Source organism: Dreissena polymorpha, chromosome 5 (assembly GCF_020536995.1).
Source record: "Dreissena polymorpha isolate Duluth1 chromosome 5, UMN_Dpol_1.0, whole genome shotgun sequence".
Classification (NCBI taxonomy): domain Eukaryota; kingdom Metazoa; phylum Mollusca; class Bivalvia; order Myida; family Dreissenidae; genus Dreissena; species Dreissena polymorpha.
In genome coordinates this window covers 3652971-3675887 of record NC_068359.1, presented here as the reverse complement: position 1 = coordinate 3675887, position 22917 = coordinate 3652971, and the positions used below count along the sequence as shown (strand labels likewise).

At 34.6% G+C, this 22917-nt stretch overlaps 2 protein-coding genes across 3 annotated transcripts in view; one reads left to right on the top strand and one right to left on the bottom strand.

Annotated features, from left to right (window-relative positions):
* LOC127832286 (UDP-xylose and UDP-N-acetylglucosamine transporter-like) overlaps positions 1-9591 on the bottom strand; it is a 34558-nt gene extending 24967 nt beyond the window's left edge. The window contains exons 1-3 of the mRNA XM_052357689.1: positions 9514-9591; positions 1072-1179; positions 523-636 (exon numbers count right to left, since the gene is read on the bottom strand). Coding sequence (XP_052213649.1) covers positions 523-636; positions 1072-1148 — 191 coding nt within the window. The 5' untranslated portion in view covers positions 1149-1179; positions 9514-9591. The remainder of the gene's footprint in view (positions 1-522; positions 637-1071; positions 1180-9513) is intronic.
* Positions 9552-22505, top strand: LOC127832296 (zinc finger CCHC-type and RNA-binding motif-containing protein 1-like). Of its 2 annotated transcripts, none has more exons than XM_052357711.1 (7): positions 9552-9669; positions 11081-11201; positions 12540-12651; positions 15303-15410; positions 16136-16260; positions 17899-17974; positions 21669-22505. In XM_052357711.1, the coding sequence occupies exons 2-7, from the start codon at positions 11089-11091 to the stop codon at positions 21828-21830; spliced, it is 696 nt and encodes a 231-aa protein (XP_052213671.1). In that variant the 5' UTR covers positions 9552-9669; positions 11081-11088; the 3' UTR covers positions 21831-22505. The 2 variants fall into 2 exon arrangements, with proteins under 2 accessions (XP_052213671.1, XP_052213670.1); XM_052357710.1 differs by having other exon boundaries at positions 9577-9723.
* The last annotated feature ends 412 nt before the right edge of the window (positions 22506-22917 follow it).

Below are 22917 nucleotides of genomic sequence, written 5' to 3'. Positions count from 1 at the left end.
TGAAACTCTACCATTGTCAGTATTTTTTTTTAAATTATATATATTTGTTGCCATAGCAACCAGAATTTTTGACATAGGAACAAAATGAAATGACATGCATAATCTCCATATTGCCATCTATCCATATTTCAAGTTTCATGAAAAAATACGAAGAGCTTTTAAAGTTATCGCAGGATCCAGTTAAGTGTGACGGACTGACTGACAGACAGACAGACGGAGTGCAAACCATAAGTCCCCTCCGGTTTCACCGGTAGGGGACAATAAATTGTAGACTGAAAAACAGGCATAACTAATGTATATTTGTTTACACATTTTCTGTAATTGAACATGCTTGTGATTCAGAAGTTTGCATTAAAGTTTGAATATTGTTAGTTGAAAAGTGTACAAGTACTTGGTCGGACCAGTTTAAGTCTAGAAACAGACTCGCATGGTAAATCCAGAATTCTTACCCCCACCCCTCTACTTCCATATGAGGTTTATAAAGTAAATTCACAATATATGTAACAACATCGGTACACTTACTTCATGGGAATCTTATTTTTCACAGTCCCAAACTTCGTTGTGCTTACAAACCCCTCACAGGCGATGAAGAGGAACTGCGTGAATGTTACAATCTGACCAGAGGACGGGTACTCACTGAAATATACAGGTATCTTCATATTGGTGTTATCCCTTTGCATGCTGGGAAATTTGTCGTCTGCAAAAATGTCGTCTGCTGAATTTCTAAAATTAGCATTTTCTTTGATTTTTTTCAAAGAATACTTTCAGAATAGCAAACAGTTTGGATCCTGATGAGACGCCATGTTCTGTGGCGTCTCATCTGGATCCAAACTGTTTGCAAAGGCCTTCAAAATTCGGTTCCCGCACTGAAAGGGTTAAAATCAATATAAAAGTCAAGCAATTTAAGCAGCTACTTTATAATCTTTCTTTCAGGAAGAAAAAATAGCTAATTGTGATAAAAAAATACATGTATTTGTTTACATTTATGACACTTTGCCTTATGTAATCACTGTTTAATATGAATTTAATTTTAAAACATCAATTAAACACAATAAAAGATGATGCACATACCTGACCAACAGTTCCAGGAACACCATGTTTGAGCAGCAGCCCACGAAAACAAGGGCAATAGCAATGCCGGGATGCATTTTGGCACAACGTTTGTGATTGTAGCGTAGTCTGAAATAAACATACACTTGTTTTTTACTCATGAACTAGGTTTTGTACACAGAACATGCACTATAAACATCAAAATGATTATGTTTTACAAAAAAAAACAGAAGGTTAGATTTTTACACTTTTCTGTTTTGAAATTATATTTTTTAGAAATATATGTTCAGCACGCGTACAACAACATGACAGTCTGTCTGTCTGTCAATCCTAGCATTTATTTGTGCAAGTCATTCACCAAAATTATTGAGTCAGTCACTACTTTTCACTACTTGTGGATTTTCATGGGTCCGCTAAACCACAAAATCTAATGTTTAACAATGGTTATTAATTAACCAAAGTCTTATATTATACTTTATTAAAAAATAAAAAAATCGGTAGTACCATTTTGAATGCTATGAATTATCTAATAACAAGCACATTTGTTGAACAGATATCCCCCACCAATTTCAAACTTTTGTGAAAGATGGACAAACAGACTGACAGACCACTTCAATTCTAAAACCCTCCTCGTCTTTGGTGGAGGATAATAAATAAGCTCATAAACTCTTTCAGTGCTGGAACCAAATTTTGAAGGCCTTTGCAAACAGTTTGGATCCAGATGAGACGCTACAGAACGTGGCGTCTCATCAGGATCCAAACTGTTTGCTATTCTGATAGTATTCTTTGAAAAAAATCGAAGAAAATGCTAATTTTAGAAATTCAGCAGACAACATTTTAGCAGAAGACAAATTTCCCAGCATGCAAAGGGTTAACCCCTCAGCACTCACAGCATAAGCAGCAGAATGTTATGATTGCTGTCTGTTACACATATGAAATATGATTGCTGTCTGTTACACATATGAAATATGATTGCTGTCTGTTACACATATGAAATTCAGTCCCTATGATTGCTGTCTGTTACACATATGGAATTCAGTCCCTATGATTGCTGTCTGTTACACATATGAAATTCAGTCCCTATGATTGCTGTCTGTTACACATATGAAATTCAGTCCCTATGATTGCTGTCTGTTACACATATGAAATTCAGTCCCAATGATTGCTGTCTGTTACACATGTGAAATTCAGTCCCTATGATTGCTGTCTGTTACACATATGAAATTCAGTCCCAGGGGTGTGGAAATACATGTAGAGGGTATTTTTACTATCAAGAAACATGTTTATGTCTTGTAAGGACAAGTACAATTTCACACAGTGGAATTCATTATAACATTTCAAATTGATTTATTATGAGGTGACAGTATGTTGGGGGCAGAGAGTATATTCAAAAGAAAACATCTAACACATTGTGATTAAATAAACTCCCTGCAGCCACTCATCAAAAACTATTTTAAATTTTATCAATTTATTAGTGTTGTTAGATAAATACAGGAGTGAGCAGGTGGAATATACATGAATGACTTTATTTAGAGGAAATACTTAATATGCCCGTTAAGGCAATTCAGAACCAACCATGTCTGTGATTTTTTAGAGGTTATATGTGGCTGAAATTCATTTACCTGGAAAGCTCAAAAGGCAAACATTTGATCCCCTATATTTAATTACCATGAAATTTCCCTGGCAATATAATATCTATGGCAACGCTTCAAAACCAAGTTTTCAATGTTAAAGTTATTTATTTAATTTACAGAATTGAACAATCCTAAGCCAGTCGTCCTGTAAATTGCATGTACCAACCAGCATAATGTCAGTGCAATAGCTCTATTCAAAGTCAAGTTATTAAGCACAAAACACTTTTTTATTTAAATAATTTTGACCTTGACACAACTGGTTCAAAACACAATCTAAAGCTAGCTCTTCATGCAAGCTTCTCAACATACAACATTTCAAAACAATACCTGCATAAAACTCAAGCTTTCAAAAAAATTTTCATTTTTTGAAACAATGACCTTGACTCATCAAGTGACAAATGACATCCCAAGCTAGGTATAGATGTAAGCTATATACACTCAAAATTTCAGGATTACACCTCCATCCAAACTCAAGTCATTTACAAGAAACCATGTTTTCCATTTAAGAAACAGTGACCTTGACCCAAAATGGCATGTCCAGCTAGGTCTGAATGTATGCTGCATGCACAAAAAATCCAGTGCAACACATCCATTCATACTGAAGTTATTTAGCTTAAGCCATTTTCCTTTTCTTCTTTGGGAACAGTTTCCTTGACATATACCCAACACCGCCTTAAAACATTGCCAAGCTCATAAGTTCTGAATGCAAGATTCCTGTATCATAAATTTCATTAAGATTGGTCAATGAAAACTTAATTAGTGACCGAAAACCACCTGTTTGCTGTTTACTTTTTTAAGTACCAGTGACATTGACCAAGCTGGCCCCAAAGAGAACTAGAGCTTTGTCACAGAAGTGACGAATACTCCCACATGCTGCATTGACACATAATATTTTGCATGTCTTCTTCACAAAAAACAGCGGACACCATGCTCAATTTTTAAAAAGCACTTAGTGACCCCTTGACCTAGTTTTTGACCCAGAAAGGCCCATGTTTGAACTTGGCCTTAAGATCATCTAGATACAACTTCTAACCAAGTTTGGTGAAGATCGGATGAAAACTACTTGAATTAGAGAGCGGACAACATGCTGAATGTTGAAAATGCACTAAGTGACCCCGTGACCTAGTTTTTGACCCGGCCAGGCCCATGTTCGAACTTGGCTTAGCCATAATGTAGATACAACTTCTGACCAAGTTTCAACTTCTGACCAAGTTTGGTAAAGATCGGATGAAAACTACTTGAATTAGAGAGCAGACACTTAATACGGACCGACAGACAGACTGACAGACAAGTTCACTCCTATATACCCCCCTAAACTTCGTTTGTGGGGGTATAATCCGTTTTACTATCTGTTAAAATTATGGGCCACACACTCACATTTACTTTCACTATATACAATATACACATGATGAATATGCAAAAACTCCCATTGTCAGCTGTGACCTTGATCTTTACCCAAGCAGTATTGTTTTGCACAAGACACGCCGTCTTGATATGATGATCATTTGTGCCAATCTATTTTGAAATCTCATAATGAAAGACAAGTTATGAGCCAGAAACATTGGTCCCACACAAACCAACACTCAAACACACAAGAACATGTGTATATATACCCTATATTCCCTAGCTACCGCTAGTTCATGGCGGGGACATAAATACAAAGCTTTGACTTTGTCAAACCAAAGTTTTGTCAATGACATGACAGACCATGACAACATTTCTATGTCCCCCTATGACGATTATCACTGACATAAGTATATACAAGTGATTGTAATAAAAATTCTTCCTTATAAGCATAATGTTTTTTCTGCTCTCCACTTTATACATTTGTATATAAAATATATGAAACCACGTTTTGTCCTGCAAACTGACTGATAAAACTTATGCTACATTTGCACACAACTAAGAATTAAAACATACTTCTCTGCATCAGAAACTCTATGGCCTTGGGAACAAAAAAAGAATAAACACTAAAATTAAACTTTTTGTGGCATCAAGAAAAATAACACACACATTTAAAAACACTAATACAACAGATTCATATCACACTTATAAACCTACACCTATCAAAGCACATCTGTTGAATAGATCCTAAAACTCTTTGTTCAATACAACTGTAAGCAATTGTGAACAGATTGTTATATGTATTATGCTGTGCTGTTACAAGATCATACTGAACATAGCACTGTACCTAAAACTGCAGGTAATTATCTAGTGAGAGCAAATTAGTAATTAATAAATGCTGAGCAAGTATGATACAGTGTCATAAAATCAGTTTTATGTGAGAAGAGAAAAAATGCAAGACGGTTGTGAGCAAATTGTGTAACTTCAGCAGTAGATCTATAATTACTCTTTTTTTTATATAAAACTCTGCAGAAAATTATTAATCACAGGACATTCACATTAAAAGAATTTATTAACTTTTAAACTTATCTAAACTGCATAAATTTAATTCACATTCATCTTATGCAAGTTCAGTGAATTCATTGCAAACAATGAATGTCTAACTGTCTTTCATTCTGCATGTACTGAAACCATAAATCCTTGTCAGATTGTTTAAAAGCAGTAATATCTTTATTACCTTGTGCTTTATTTACATAAATCAACTGCATAACAATACTGGTATTTGTAAACTAAATGTAAAAAACATTTATCTACAAATCAGGAACAGTGATTCTTTTAGCCTTTGTGAAGTTTTACGGGCACTATTCAATATTTTCACACACTGTTGCTGACAACAGATGTTCTTGCACTCTGATTTCACAAGTTTGTTTATTCATTCAAGCGAACAATTTAATTGAATATAATTGACAAAATATAATTGTCTATATTTAATGAGACAAGGTTAACTTCATCACATTACGAAAAATAATAAATTTTGTGTATAAAGACATTGTTATTGCCATATTACATAAAGTAAGAGGTCACTAAAAAAAATAATGGTATACAGTATTCATGGATATAATTCTTATTAGGATTAAATAGAATTATTATTATGCAAAAGTACTTTTCTCCGTCCAGGTAACCTCCAAAAAACAAGGTACCAGTGACCACATTTTTGTTCACAAATAATAAAGTGAAAGCAAAATATTTTTGGCATCAATGTTTCAATCAAATTTACCTGGGGTCGTATTCCAGAAGCATGTTAAGTTAAATTTAATTCTTATCCTTAAATTGGGAAATTATCTTAAGTGTTTCATTTCATATTGCAATTGATTGGCATCAAGATATACATTTAAATAACATCATTATGCCAATGTTATTTTAGAAATACAAAAAAAACATGTGTTTCCTTATTTAGTAAAGAAATACAAAACATTGTAATTTTGAACTTACGTGTAATTATTTAAGAAATGACTTATTAAGTTAAGATGTTTCTGGAATACCACCCAAGGTGATTATATATTAACTTCAGTATGATTAACAAAAATACTTCAAACATCGCTAATAGTATGTTTGACTTCATACTATTTTACATATATTTTAAGCTATTAACTCTTTCAGTGCAGGAACCAAATTTTAAAGGCTTTTGCAAACAGTTTGGATCCAGATGAGACGCCACAGAATGTGGCGCCTCATCTGGATCAAAACTGTTTGCTATTCTGATAGTATTCTTTGAAAAAAATCGAAGAAAATGCTAATTTTAGAAATTCTGCAGACGACATTTTAGCAGACGACAAATTTCCCAGCATGCAAAGGGTTAAAGTTTAATTTTCAGTTCACAAATATATTCACAAATGTTGTGGTTTTAGGACACCTTTTCATAGGAATAAGCATATTTACTGATGGTCTTAAACAATTAGTGAGCAAGGGAGGCTATTTAATAATTAAGGGCTCACCTTAGTTCATGGACACAAATTGGTATAGACTTGACCAGGTGATCTAGGTTTTGACCACAATTGACCCTGATTCGAAAATGACCTTCATAGTGTGAATTTAAATATTTAAATTAAGTTTAAGCCTGCTTGAGACATAATTGTTGCCCAATAGTGGTACCAAATTTTTAGGTAAATTTGACCAAGATTCAGTCTTAGCACAGATATTATTTAGATCAATAATCATCAAGCTTGAGTCTTAAATATTTCCCCTAGAGTAGTAAGTTTTTTTTAAAGTTTCGATGGTGACTTTCTAGCTGAAAGTAACCCAGATTCAACGTGGGCCTAAATATTGTCAAGACAAGCATTTTAACATTCATAAAGACTGAGTAATTAATGTGGCCTTCAAACTGGTGAGCTTTTTGTAACATTTGATCTCATGACCTAGTATTTTTGGACACACATGGCCCAGATTAAAACTCAACCTACACATTGTCATTTTGACTAAGTTTCATCAAGATTTAGTCATTATTGAGGAATAAATCATGGTAACAATGTTTTTGAAAAATTTGACCAAGTTTTTTTGAAGTGCATGACCAGGATTTAAAATCATTCTTAATATTGTCAAGATAAAATTATAATTCTGACAGTTTTTCATCAAGTTTGAGTAAATAATGTGGCCTATTGCGTCACAGTTAACAAGGTTTTTACATGATGCAGCCTATAGTTTTGTATGCATCAAACCCAGATTCAAATACAGCTTAGATTTTGCCAAGATTAAGTTGTCAATTAAGACATAATTGGGTATGCTCTGAAATAAGTTACCAGTTTGCAACTGTCAATTGTTAAATAAACACGTTTATTCAGACGACCCCCTAATGCCGATGACACCTTATTTATTAGGGGCCAACAACGACGGGAGCAAAGAGCGGCCGCATGCAATTATCCGCATATGGCTTTCTTCTTGACACGTGATTTCGATCTGTACTTCGGAGTCTATCACTCTATCACGCGATAGGCTAATTTTATGAAAGTAGGCGTTACCTATTGTTGATAGACAATGGGCGTAACATTTGCATAATCTAGGTAATAAAACTAAACGCTTTCAAAATATCTGCCTATTAGTTTCAATACCTGTCAAACAATACAATTAAGATGACTGATACGATCAATTTTGCTTGTGCATTGATATTACGAACGTAATATGTTTGCAATTGTTAGGGCAAATGATTAAATACGCAATTGTTTGAAATTTTGTTAATTTGATAATTATTTTTATTGCATGAATAATACTTGAAAATAAATTAAAACCCACTAATATATCATAAAATAAACAAATATTATTTACTTTGTTGTTTGATTGTTTTATTTTTTAGACTTGCGTGAATTACTAATTGTATGCAGCGCAAGTTTGAAAAATTCTCAATGTGTTACTAATTGATGATTTCCTTTAACATTCTGCCATTTTTCGGCCGATGAAAACGGCAAAATTTGACCGCGTCTTACATGCGGGTCAGTCTCAAATCCACCCATTATAAAGTCTGAAGTCGGGGTGTGTCTTATAGGCGAGGGTGACTTATAAGCGCAAGTATACGGTAAGCTTTAATCCCACAAAAAAAAAGAGAAATGTGTCTAACGCAGCTTTCAAATTTGCAGCAAAAATGCCAAAAGGTAGACTGGAACTGGTAGACTGACTTCACTCTTAAACTAAACAGACTTTAAAACACTCAGTGCTTTCCACAGGTCATTTAATGGTCCCTTGCTGGGGCGCTTGAATGTCAAAATCAGAGTCAGTGGGGTGTTTGAAATTTACCAATGTGTATTTTTCTGCAACTAGCCCTTCTTAAGATAAAAGCGATATTGTCTTAGCCAAAAAATTTGGGAACCGTTTTATGATCCTCTGTAGTTAACGTTCATCTCTTTTCCCAACTAAAGCCAGTCATAAGGGGGAACGTCAATGTATTGGAAAATAAATATTGGCAAATGAAAGCGCACACTTTTCATGAGCGACAGCACTTGAAGGCAGTCAATACATACAGTAAAATCATGCAGATGACTTGTGACGTAATTGCGCAAGTGTTTGATTTTGTGATAGTTTGTTGTTTTCCATTTCTACCACACTCATTGGTCCCTACAGTGTTCACCTCAAAAAGAAATCTCAGCACATTTCTTAGAAGACTGATGATGGCAACTGGGTGTAATCCTAGTGGAAATTCAGCATTTCATGCATTATACGGTAACAACATTTATTTGACTTGTAACCCGTTTTAAAAGACTATTGTTTAATTCATTACACCCAGCTATATATGTTTTGTTGAATTTATAAATGAGAATAATTTAATTTGTAATCCAAAACACCCGAAGTTTCATGATTAAAAGCCACATTAATTCTAGCTTCAAATAAACAGTACTTCATGTATTTCCTGTTCCTTTGTTTCCATAAAAAGCAAGCAAAAATTATGCAAAGATGTACAACGCCTATTGAAAAGTGTTGGTGTATAAAATCGTGAAAAGCACATCAGGCGATTTACGTATGTTCAGTGGGAAAACCCCTGTTCAGATAATAATTGGACGTTCATTTGTCAAATCTGTAAATACATGTAGTCGCATATGCTTAAATTCATTTGATTCTTAATACAAATGACGAATGTTTGTTTTTGTAAAATTCTCGAGCACTTTTATCCTCAATATTATTTACCAAAATTGGCCTTTTACAATGTATTATTTGGGATAATTATGCAATGAATAGGAACCGAAAAAAGTAAATTTGCAGTAATTTTGATACCGATGTATTGGGGAAGCAAATGAGTGGGGATTATGCGAAACTATGCCTTAAAGGGTTAAAACAATAAAAGAATGTTGTTATGAATGACTTAATAGTCTATTGAATTTTGAAATGAGATACCAATGGTATCTTTTTTATATAAAATTTAAAACGAGATACCAATGGTATCTTTTTATATATAAGAAAAAACGAATATATAGTATCAGTATTAATACATTATTTTAATTACCTGAAATTTGTGACAATTATATTCGAAAAGTCGAGAAAAAGGAAACACGTTTGCTTTTGACAATCTTTCAAAGGGGGATTATTCGTAACAACAACAACAAATACAACAACAACAATTTGTCGTTCAGCTAAAAACAACCACCCCGGCACGAGCAAGGCAGTCCTTTTTCCCACTCATTTAATAATCATTAAACGTGTTTTGTCTTTGATTGTAAGTTTATTTATCATTTACAATCAATTATTGATATTATTATAGAACAAGACTGAGAGCCCCTTAACGATATTTTCGGATGAGTATTTCGGATACACAACTTTAATTGGTTTACAAATTACAGTCAACTCGTACCTTAGTAAACTCGCACGGTAGTCAAACGCACGTTTTTTGGGTCAACTTGCACGGTAGTCAACTCGTACCTAAGTCAACTCTTACATTATTCAAATTGTTGATGTGTAAATTGGTTCTAGCCAATCTAGGTGAGTAATTAGTGCACACAGGTGGTTAGCGTGTGGCTATGATATTATGATTATCAGGGCTTTTCACCCTTATATAACAGGGGCAGAAATTTGGCAACTTCCTAATTGAAAATAAGGTAATTTTTTGACAAAATTGACTGAGGAATTTCCCAAATTGTAAAAAAAAAAAATTATTATTTTTTTACTTAAGACTTATTGAGCATCTGCCAAATTGAAAGAATGAGCTCTAATATGATTAAGAACGCACCACAATGTGTCTTTTAATACTTCTGCACAATGAAAAAGACCCTGTTTCAAAAACTTATAAAAACACCGTCTTCCCAAAATGAGCAGTTATCGCGCATGAAATTCCATATTTGAAAGGCTAGGGCTCTTCCCAATTTCCTGATGAAAAGCCCTGATTATAGGTGCTACCTTATATGCAGGCAAAAGCTTGAAATATGTCTAATTTAGTTTGCATATTGATTAGAAATAAAAGCCGGCACATATAAATGGAACATCACATTTAAACATAACCCAGCAACCAAAAGGTAATTCGTTTTAAGAGAAATGAACCAAAAACATTTTTAATAGAATTTTTTAATAGAAATAGCAACCACAAACTCTTGAATAGATGAAAGTAACTGTGTTTAAAGAAAAATAAATGTTTAAATATTAGGATAAATTTTATTATAAATTGTTGGGCATCTTTAAATCTCTTTCATACTAACATATATTTTATCTATCTTTACATGTGTCTATTTACAGCAGTGTTACATCCATGCTTTCATCTAGACCCTGCTAGAAACCAATAACTGAGTGACATTTTTTGACAAACATGAATACACGAAGTTGTTGTCCACCGAAAAAGAAAATTAAATAAAAAAATTAAATAAAAAAATTAAATTAAAAAAACATTGCCGCCAGGGGGCCATGTGTTGTTCATTCTTTATGAAACTTGGTTAGAACATTTGTTCGATTGATGTCTTGGGCTGCAAAGAACAGGTCATTTCTTTTTATCTCAGGTGAGCGACTTTGGGCCTTTCAGGCCCTCTTGTTTATTTTTTGTTCATATCTTCAAAATATTTGTTTTGACCTCTGTTCTCCATTTTCAGGGTCCACCATGAGTGGAGGTCTGGCACCCAGTAAAAGCACCCTTTATGTCTCCAACTTTCCGTTTTCACTCACCAATAATGACTTGCACAAGATATTTGAAAAGTATGGAAAAGTTGTCAAGTGAGTTCTTGTGGTTGTTTTTTTAGACTTACCCTCTCATCTTTATGTGGTAGCAGTGTATACCATCGTTCTTTTTTAGTCTTTTTGTCTGTCTTTCTGTTTGAAACTTTTATATTTTTCTTTCTCAGCTTGCATCAACACTTTTTGACCTACATGCGTAAATTACCCAACTTATTTTAACAATGATCTAATAAATTGACATTTATTAGTTTGCTTTGTAAAATAGTTGTTTAATAATTATGTTGTCTGCTAAGAGACATATAGTCTATTTGGAGGAGTGAATAATTTCCAATGTTGACATTAGAACACACCTTTAGCCCTGCTTTGTTAGTCCCCTACCGGTTTCACCGGTTTTTGCTTCGTCTGTCAGTCAGTCAGTCAGTCAGTCAGTCAGTCAGTCAGTCAGTCAGTCAGTCAGTCAGTCAGTCAGTCAGTCAGTCAGTCAGTCAGTCAGTCTGTCACACTTTTTTGGATCCTGCGATTACTTTTAAAGTTCTTAATATTTTTTCATGAAACTTGAAACATGGATAGATGGAAATATGGACATTATGCCTGTCATTTCATTTCGTTCCTACGTCAACAATTCTGGTTGCTATGGCAACAAAAAGACTAGAAATACTGCTGATAATGGTGGTTTTCTGGATCCTGCGATAACTTTTTAAGTTCTTATTATTTTTTCATGAAACTAGAAACATGGATAGATGGCAATATGGACATTATGCACATCCTTTCATTTTGTTCCTACGGCAAAAATTCTGATTGCTATGGCAACAAATATATAAAAAAATAATCTGAAAATGGTGGAATTTCTGACAATTGTGGAGTGGGTAGGGGACTTATATTGCTTGGCAATAGTCTTGTTTAATTTGGAAGTTTGCTAGCTCAGATTGTCAGTTTTGTTTAGGTTATCTAGTAATGAGCCTTGTTCTGAGAAAACAGGGCTTAATGCATGTGTGTAAACTGTCATGCCAGATTAGCCTGTGCAGTCCACACAGGCTAATCAGGGACGACACTTTCCACCTAAATGGATTTATGGTAAGGAGGGACTTCCTTGAAACCAAAAATACCATAAAAGCGGAAAGTGTCGTCCCTGATAAGCCTGTGCGGACTGCACAGGCTAATATGGGATGAAACTATGCACATGCATTTAGCCCAGTTTTCTCAGAACGTGGCTCTAACATACTCTAGTATACAAATTAAGACCTGCTTGATCAAACATGTAATTTCAATTACCTATGTTGCGTGAATGCCTATAATTAAAAGACTTCCATCAGTGTCATCAAGAACTCATTTTTAAAATTGTTGGCAGTAATTTTAGCTATGTAATGTATGTTTTAGAGTGACAATTGTAAAGGACAAGGACACAAGGAAGAGTAAAGGAGTAGCGTTTGTGCTGTTCCTACAGAGGGATTCTGCCCACCAGGCTATGAGAGCTCTCAACAAGACACAGGTGAATGAAATGTATTCTGTATTGGATATTTTGTAATTTCAAAATTTTATACATGGTTCACATTACTTTAAAAAAACAACTTAGTTTGATAATTTATCAGTAAAAATGAATGCAAATTTATAAAAGTTAAAAAGTTTGATTTGCACTGACATTCCAAAAGTCTAGTTGCTTTACAGTAACATTAACTATTCAAGAAATAGTTAACTCCACTGAGGTCCCTATGGCATTATAGTGACCAGCCAGGCAGCCACAAACCGTATATGGACCGAAGCCGTAGGCTGAGGTCCATATTCAGTTTGTGGCTGCCTGGCTGGTCACTATAATGCCATTGGGACCGAAGTGTAGTTTACTATTTATAATATTACACCGAAGAGTTTCCCCTTTACCATTGTACAGTGTTGTACGATTGTTTATGGTTCAAAAAAGATAAACTGAAGAATTTCGCAGGAATAATGACGTCATTTCGTTAAAAAATGATGTCATTTTACAGTCAAACAGTGCAAATTTAGTGGTGTGTAACCCCGAATGGTCCATATACAAAAAATAGTGACCGGTCCGTATACTATTAGGTTCCTCTATCGCATTTTACAGACTGAAACCGGTCATATAGATAAAGAAGGACCAATATCTCTGAGATGAAATATTCAAGAAATAGTAAACTCCACTGAGGTCCCTATGGCATTATAGTGACCAGCCAGGCAGCCACAAACCGTATATGGACCAAAGCCGTAGGCTGAGGTCCATATTCAGTTTGTGGCTGCCTGGCTGGTCACTATAATGCCATTGGGACCGAAGTGTAGTTTACTATTTCTAATATTACACCGAAGAGTTTCCCCTTTACCATTGTACAGTGTTGTACGATTGTTTATGATTCAAAAAAGATAAACTGAAGAATTTCGCAGGAATAATGACGTCATTTCGTTAAAAAATGACGTCATTTTACAGTTAAACAGTGCAAATTTAGTGGTGTGTAACCCCGAATGGTCCATATTCAAAAAATAGTGACCGGTCCATATACTATTAGGTTCATATATCGCATTTTGGTCCATATACTATTAGGTTCATATATCGCATTTTACAGACTGAAACCGGTCATATAGATAAAGAAGGACCAATATCTCTGAGGTGAAATATTGTTAAATATTTGTTCACATGACTTTTACCTATATGTACATACTTGTTTTATGATTGTTGTTGATTTTGTTTATGTAATTTCGAATGCTTCTATCAATTTGTGAAGAGCATAGGATATGCTAGCTCACTGTTGCAACTTGAAAGACCATATAACAATGTACTTTGTTAGATACCAAAGGATTGAAAGTTCCACTTTCAGTTCACTTTTTTTTCTTCATAATCTCTGTTTAAGAGACTGAATGTGGTACAAACAAGAATAACATACTGTTTAATTTACTTATTATACCCCCATTACTATTGGTAATGGGTGCTGAATAGGAGTCACTTTGTTGGTCGGTCGGTTGGTCATTTGGCACATTTGTTCACCATCATCGGACAATGTGCCATGCGAAAGAATTACGTAGATATCTCCAAGGTCAAGGTCACACTTTGAGTTCAAAGGTCCAAAAATGGCCATAAATGATCTTTTCCGGGCCATAACTATGTCATTCATTGGGAGATTTTAAAATTACACGGTACATTTGTTCACAATCATTGGACGGTGTGTCATGCGAAAGAATTACGTCGATATCTCCAAGGTCAAGGTCACACTTTGAGTTCAAATGTCAGAAATGGCCATAGATGATCTTGTCGGGGCCATAACTATGTCATTCATTGTGAGATTTTAAAATTACTCTGTACATTTGTTCACAATCATTGGACGGTGTGCCATGCGAAAGAATTACGTCAATATCTCCAAGGTCAAGGTCACACTTTGAGTTCAAAGGTCAAAAATGGCAATAATTGATATTGTCTGGGCCATAACTATGTCCTTCATTGTGGGATTTTAAAATTACTCGGTACATTTGTTCACAATCATTAGACTGTGTGTCATGGGAAAGAATTACGTCAATATCTTGAAGGTCAAGGTCACACTTGGAGTTCAAAAGTCAAAAATGACCATAAATGAGCTTGTCCAGGCCATAACTATGTCATTCATTGTGAGATTTTAAAATGACTCTGTACATTAATTTTGTTCACAGTCATTGGACGGCATGTCATACGAAAAAATTCAAGAGTTCAAAGGTCAAAATGGCCATAAATGATAATGGCATAATAATTCTTAAAAATCGCCCTAAATTAGCTTCTCTTGTTTTGTGAAGAAAGCATGCAAAATATTCTGTGTCAATGAAGCATGTGGGGGTACACGTCCATCTGTGACAAAGCTCTAGTTAACATAGACTTAATTCCTTAGCTTAATTAATCAATGAGACAGTTTGTGATTTGGAGATATACAATTCTCCAACAAGCATAGACATTTGTTGACCTGAACTGTTTACCCTTAAATAACCTTTTGAATGCTTTGAACTTTTATTAGTGCATATGTACAGTGACCAGGAAGTCAGTAGCTTGTAGTTGCATTATTAACTACCCCTGAAATAATTAAGTTTATACTATGCTCCTGCATCAATTAAAACAGGAACGTCGGGAAACGATGAAATAGTCATTTAATGATTTTAGTATATGAATAATTTCAGTTGTTTGGTCGCACCATAAAGTGTATAATTGCAAAGGACAATGGCAGAGCTACAGAATTTATCAGGAAGAAAGACTATCCAGATAAATCACGCTGTTATGAGTGCGGGGTGAGAACACTGAATTGGTTGTTATAGTTACACAATAACACGTTTTCAATTTCAAAAAGTTAACAAAAGAATGAAAATAAATGTTTGTTGTTTAAAAAGCTATTCCAATGACTGATCAGAACAAAAATAAAATGTATGAATTGATTCACAAAATCATTTAATGTACCAGTTTACCTTTTATTCATGATATTAGTCTCTGAATTTTACAAAACATATCTTGATTAATTATTTAGGAATATAACAGAATTATATTTGTTACAAATATATATATATGAACTCTTACATAATTAATATACCATTTTATGCACAAAAATGTTGGGCCATTCAGTCATGGAAGTAAGCAGTTCAACCAAGCAAGCCCAAAATCTTGTAATTCTACAAGAGAACATTTACAGTAAAACTTTGAGTGCTGGAACTGAATTTTGAAGGCCTTTGCAAACAGTTTTGATCCAGATGAGACGCCACAGAAAGTGGCGTCTCATCAGGATCCAAACTGTTTGCTATTCTTATAGTATTCTTTGAAAAAAATCGAAGAAAATGCTAATTTGAGAAATTTAGCAGACGACATTTTAGCAAACAACAAATTCCCCAGCATGCAAAGGGTTAAACGCTACAAGCCTGGGTACATGAAACTGGGAATCTGAGCAAGCCTTCTTCAAAACATGCAGGTGCAGGCTTGTGCTAATGTTGATCACTGGTCATGACTTATTTAATGTCCTTCATAGGAGGAAGGTCACATGAGCTACAAGTGTCCTAAGAATTTACTAGGAGAAAGGGAGCCACCTCCAAAAAAGACGAAAAAGGACAAGAAAAGAGAGAGGGAAGAGAGGGAGAAAAACTTTCAAGATCTGTAAGAATTTTCATGGGCATAAACAAAGAAGTGGAGATTTAGTTTGCTGGTTCATTATTAGTAAAAAGTACTTTTATATTTAAGTTAATGTTGAAACTACTATTATAATTCATTAAATTTAAATGTTGAGCTTTTCAATGGTTTGCCTTCACATGAAATCTACCTTTGTTAAATGATTATCAAAATAATGACCTTTCTTTTACAGTATCGCATTCCTCGTTAATTCATATGTACTGGTCTCTAATAAGCACTCTTTAGATAGCTAATCAGGTACAGTTTATGCGATATAGTTTGTTTTGCGCTCTTGAAAATTTTTACTAAATATCATCTGTAATTGGTTGAGTAATAAACCTTGATATAATGTCTGTATCCTGCTTCATTCAGGACTTACTTTGTCATTTGCCAAGTAATCCAACGTTTACATATTAGCAAGTTTGGCATAAGAAATTTGGCTAGAACTTTTGATGTTCTCCAAAGAAAGCAAAAAAACTCGTTACAAGGTGAGTCTTCCTGTCCCTTACCGGTAGTTCTTATCTCCCTCATTCTCTCCAACTTCTTGTGCTGAGCATAACTTGGGAAGTAGGTATTAAAGGGATTCAAATGAGAATGTGTACTATGAAAGATGGCATGTTAGTTTTTTATGTACTAAGCATAAATTAAATATTATTGAAGGGAATAAATTAAAACTTCATATATTGATAGAGGACATTAGAATGAAATGCAGAATAATGGTACTGTAACTGTTTTCGTCAATATTTACATACCCAATGGCGTTTGTGAAATTGTTTTGCATTCTATTATTTAATTGCAATTAAGGATATTTTGATGAAACTTGAAGAGTGCAAGAATTATGATTCTTTTTAGTGATTTAAGCTATATTTTCTTTGGTATTTCAAAGAGCCCAATTACACAGTGTAATTTTATTTTTCAGATCATAAATCAATTAGTATGGCATTCAAAGGGAATCAAATAAAACTTCATGTAATTATAAAAGACTGTATGGAAACGAATATAATATTTTATTGTAAATTTATTTATCAATAGAGGACATCTAGATTTCTGTTTGCAAATAAATAAATGAAAGTCTGTTTGTTGTACTTTGAAGCTCAAGATCATATGTATGGGTCATGGGTCGAAAATTGTGAGCCAGGGTAGTCCTACCTTATTCTGTTATATTTCCTCCAACCTGTTACATTGTGAGCCAGGGTAGTCCTACCTTATTCTGTTATATTTCCTCCAACCTGTTACATTGTGAGCCAGGGTAGTCCTACCTTATTCTGTTATATTTCCTCCAACCTGTTACATTGTGAGCCAGGGTAGTCCTACCTTATTCTGTTATATTTCCTTCAACCTGTTACATTGTGAGCCAGGGTAGTCCTACCTTATTCTGTTATATTTCCTCCAACCTGTTACATTGTGAGCCAGGGTAGTCCTACCTTATTCTGTTATATTTCCTCCAACCTGTTACATTGTGAGCCAGGGTAGTCCTACCTTATTCTGTTATATTTCCTCCAACCTGTTACATTGTGAGCCAGGGTAGTCCTACCTTATTCTGTTATATTTCCTCCAACCTGTTACAGCTCAGTGAGCCAGGGTAGCCTTACCTTATTCTGTTATATTTCCTCCAACCTGTTACAGATCAGATGAGGATTCAGATCAAGACCCAGGTGAAGATTCCAAACAAGACAGCCTGGCTGCTGCCATACAGTATCAGGTATGTGATGACTGTCAAGCCTGTATGCTTTCGTATTGTTTCACTTTGACTTTGCGCATTGATTTTTGTCAAGCCGCTCATTGAAAACACACTACTTGCTGTCACAATTGTTTACTGTACTGACTGTTACTACAGCATTCATCATGCAATTTTGAAATAACCACACATGGACAATATGTGGATATGTTATGGGGCTTGTGAGACATGTGTCTCAATCTTAAAGGTGAACGTCACACTTGTAGGTGAAAGCCACATTTTGGCATAATCAATTTGTCCTGACTTTAACTTTATCATGCATAAAATTTTCTGATTTCTTCAGGATCTTTAAGTTTAATATACCCGGTACTGTACATTTATAAAATACCTATACAAGATCATTTAGGTGAATCTGAAAATGCATTTTGTGCAGGAAAAGTATTTCTTAAAAATGTATGTCAATTTGTCTTACAATTAATTCACTTGTATGTATGTCTTCAGTTAAATTCTTGTACTGTCCTTCTGATTCTGCTCCTGTAGAATTTAAATGTGAATACCTGTGTTAATTTTAAGAATTATGTTGGGAATTTGCCGTGACGTCGTGTGATGCATAACGTCATGTACATGTACGTCATTTTTTAGCTCACCTGTCACGAAGTGACATGGTGAGCTTATGTGACCGTGTGATGTCCGGCGTGCGTGCGTCCGTCAACAATTTGTTTGTGTAGAGAGTAGAGGTCACAGTTTTCATCCAATCTTAATGAAATTTGGTCAGAATGCTTATCTTGATGAAATCTGGGTTGGGATAGTATTTGGGTCATCTGGGGTCAAAAACTAGGTCACTAGGTGAAATAATAGAAAAACCTTGTGTAGACTATAGAGGTCACAATTTTCATCCAATCTTTATGAAATTTGGTCAGAATGTTTCTCTTCATGAAATCTGGGTTGGGATTGTATTTGGGTCATCTGGGGTCAAAAACTAGGTCACTAGGTCAAATCATAGAAAAACCTTGTGTAGACAATAGAGGTCATAGTTTCCATCCAATCGTTTTTGAAATTTTGTCAGAATGTTTATCTTGATGAAATCTGGATTGAGATTGTATTTGGGTCATCTGTGGTCAGAAACTAGGTCAAATCATAGAAAAACCTTGTGTAAACAATAGAGGTAATAGTTTTCATCAGATCTTAATGAAATATGGTCAGAATGTTTGTCTTGTTAAAAATTTGGGTTGGGATCGAATTTGGGACATCTAGGGTCAAAAACTAGGTCACTAGGTCAAAGTTTAAAATGAAACTTGTGTAGACAGTAGAGTTCACAATTTTCATCCAATCGTAATAAAATTTTGCCAAAATGTTAATGTTGATGAAATCTGGATTGGGATTGTATTTGGGTCATCTGGGATTAAAAATTAGGTCAAATCATAGAAAAACCTTGTGTAGACAATAGAGGTCACATTTTCCATCAGATCTTTTTTAAATGTTGTCAGAATGTTTATCTTGATGAAATCTGGATTGGGATTGAATTTGGGTCACCTGGGGTTATAAACTAAGTCACTAGGTCAAATCATAGAAAAACCATGTGTAGGCAATAGAGGTCATAGTTTTCATCTGATCTTAATGAAATATGGTCAGAATGTTTATCTTGATAATATCTGATGTTGGATTGTATATGGGTCATCTGGGGTCAAAAATAAGGTCACCGGGTTGATTCTAGTAAAACCTTGTGTAGATGAAAGAGGTCACAGTTTTCATCACATCTTAATGAAATTTTATTTGGCCCATTTTTACTTCATGATAAAGCAGATAGAATTTAAGTTGATGTAGCAAGGTTAGTCAGGTGAGCGATTCATGTCCATCATGGCCCTCTTGTTGTTATTGTTTTTATGCCCCTGAAGGAGGGCATATAGTGTTCACACTGTCTGTCTGTCAGTCCGTCTGTCTGTCCGTCACACTTTGCCTTTAGGTTTTGAAAAATGCACATAGCTTCTATGTCGCTTCAGATGTAACATTCATATTTGGTATGCATGTGTATATGGACAAGGCCTTTCCATACGCACACATATTTTTATGCTCCCCCAAAATTTATTTTGGGGAGAGCATATAGTCGCCGCTTTGTCTGTCCGTTCATCCGTGTGTCCGTCCGTGCACAATTTTTGTCCGGGCTATTTCTCAGCAACTAATGACCGGAATTCAATGAAACTTTATAGGAAGCTTCACTACCAAGAGGAGATGTGCATATTATTAGTGGGTTCTGCTTAGATGATTTTTCACAGAGTTATGGCCCTTTGAAATTTTCCATTAACTGTACATATAGTGCAATTCTTGTCAGGGCTATTTCTCAGCAACTAATGACCGGAATTCAATGAAACTTTATGGGAAGCTTCACTACCAAGAGGAGATGTGCATATTATCAAACGGTTCTGGTCGGATGATTTTTCACAGAGTAATGGCCCTTTGAAATTTTCCATTAACTGTACATATAGTGCAATACTTGTCCAGGCTATTATTCAGCAACTAATGACCGGAATTCAATGAAACTTTATGGGAAGCTTCACTACCAAGAGGAGATGTGCATATTATCAGCGGGTTAAGGTCAGATGATTTTTCACTTCATGGAGACAGCTCTAATTTATATATATTGTTATGGCCCTTTGAAATTTTTCATTAACTGTACATATAGTACAATTCTTGTCCAGGCTATTTCTCAGCAACTAATGACCAGAATTCAATGAAACTTTATGGGAAGCTTCACTACCAAGAGGAGATGTGCATATTATCAGCGGGTTCTGGTCGGATGATTTTTCACAGGGTTATGGCCTTTTGAAAATTTTCATTAACTGTACATATAGTGCAATTCTTGTCAGGGCTATTTCTCAGCAACTAATGACCTGAATTCAATGAAACTTTATGGGAAGCTTCACTACCAAGAGGAGATGTGCATATTATCAGCGGGTGCTGGTCGGATGATTTTTCACAGAGTTATGGCCCTTTGAAATTTTCTATAAAAAAATTATTGTCCCAACTACAGTGCCCTCAAGACGTTTCCTTTTATCTGAATATATAGTGCAATATTGTGACAAAAAAAAACCTTTTGGGAGCATCACCCGTCTCCGACGGTTTCTTGTTACCCCTTTGACCTTGACCTTGAACTTAGGGTGCACGTTTAGGTTTCGAAAAATGCGTTTAGGTTTTGAAAAATGCTCATAATTTCTATCAAAGCGTTTATCGGGGGCATATGTCATCCTATGGAGACAGCTCTTATTTATATATATTGTTATACTTGGAGAAAGGACACCTTTAAAATGTAAAACACAACGCCAGCATAACTTATCCATTTCAAGTAGACATGTTGGTGTGGTGACCAGAAACTAAGGATGCCGTCAACAAAAATGACGTACATGTATATGACGTTATGTTGCGGCCTCGTAAATTATGATTGTTTGTCAAATGCATTTCTATAAAAATATGTATTTGGTTAATGTCCACAAAATTATTTGTAGATTTCAGTAGACTGCTTATTTTGAATCTTATTACTTGTATATGTGCATGTGTACATTGTTGTTTCTTTATGACTCGGTGTTAAACTATGTCAAGTCGAGGCATTGAAGTCAGATCCCTTATATGAAATATATGTCTTTGTTTCAATGACCTACAATATTAAATGGTCAACGGCAAACATCTAGCAGTGTAAATCCATTCGAATGAATCTGTATTGCAGCAACAGAAGTTGTCCGAAGACATTACAAAGTTTGGTGGGGAAACTAGCTCTCTTGTAACAATGGACGATTTTAGTGAGCCAAGGAGAAAAAAGTACAAGAAAGACACTTATTTTAGTGATGAAGAGGAAATTGATGACAGTGACAATGAAGACAAAATTTGAGAGAAAACTTGAGTGCATAAGTAAGCTCCATACTCCATTAACATTACCATGTTTTTAGCATGTGTTTGTTGAAGTTGATGGAAAGTTTGTGATATCAGTTACGTGTTGGGTTTGTTAATTTGGCATGCTATGTTACAACCTTCAAATGAATTGAAGAAACAATTTCATAATTTTATCAAAGGTGATATTATCAAATAGTGGTATCTTTGTTCTAAGTGAAGTCTTTTATATTTATATAGCAAAGTATTCTTTTTTTTACTATTGTGAAAAGCAATACATAAGTTGCAGGACTAACAGGGACTGAATATAAAAAAGAAGGGATAGTAAAAGTGTGGTATGCATAGGATATAATTGTATAATTGGAAAAGTTTAGGATGAAATTGTATAATTGGACAAGTATTTTAACTGCCTTTAAACCCCTTTTTGATAATAAAATATTGTCAGAGAGAAGCATGTGGTTTGGAACCTTTGTAAAAAGAATATATGAATCATATTGGAAAAAAGGAAGATAGTAAGACATGCAGTGTTTTATTGCCTCACTCCATTTATATATGTGTGTAGTAATATAATCCAATATATTATCACATTATAAAATGTCAGAATTGGTTGAGCTGCTGGTGAAAATATGTTGTAACATGCTCCTAGAAAAATAAAACAATGCAATATTATGAAGAACAGTTTATTTAGTATAGTTTACAAAAAGTACTTACTGCGGAAAACTATGACTTAAATACATAGGTGTTGTTAAAAAACAAAATTCCTTTGATATTTGCAGATGAGTTTATGTTGAACATAGACCTGTTTATTTAGCAAGGCTCAGAAAACCTGAACCATACGAAATGGTTTAGGTTTTCATGCTGAGCAAATAAACTTGTCTTTAAGCAACGCTTACCTAGTTTTTCATATTGTTCTACAGAGTTTTGCGAAAACTGTCAGTCCGCCGGTCCTGTCCAGCAAATTTTACTCAGGACCAACAAGTGATTCAAGAACATTGGTATAACTGACCGACCAAAATATCTGATCACAATATTTTAATTCGTACAAAAAGCGTTTGGAAGTGACTTAAAAATTTCAACAATTTTAGCAC

Excerpts from the sequence above, each read along its gene's own strand:
- LOC127832296 (XM_052357711.1), top strand. The coding sequence starts at position 11,089 with ATGAGTGGAGGTCTGGCACCCAGTAAAAGCACCCTTTATGTCTCCAAC. Across the intron at positions 12,652-15,302 it reads GAGCTCTCAACAAGACACAG|TTGTTTGGTCGCACCATAAA; the intron begins GTGAATGAAATG and ends GAATAATTTCAG. Across the intron at positions 17,975-21,668 it reads CTGCTGCCATACAGTATCAG|CAACAGAAGTTGTCCGAAGA; the intron begins GTATGTGATGAC and ends TCTGTATTGCAG.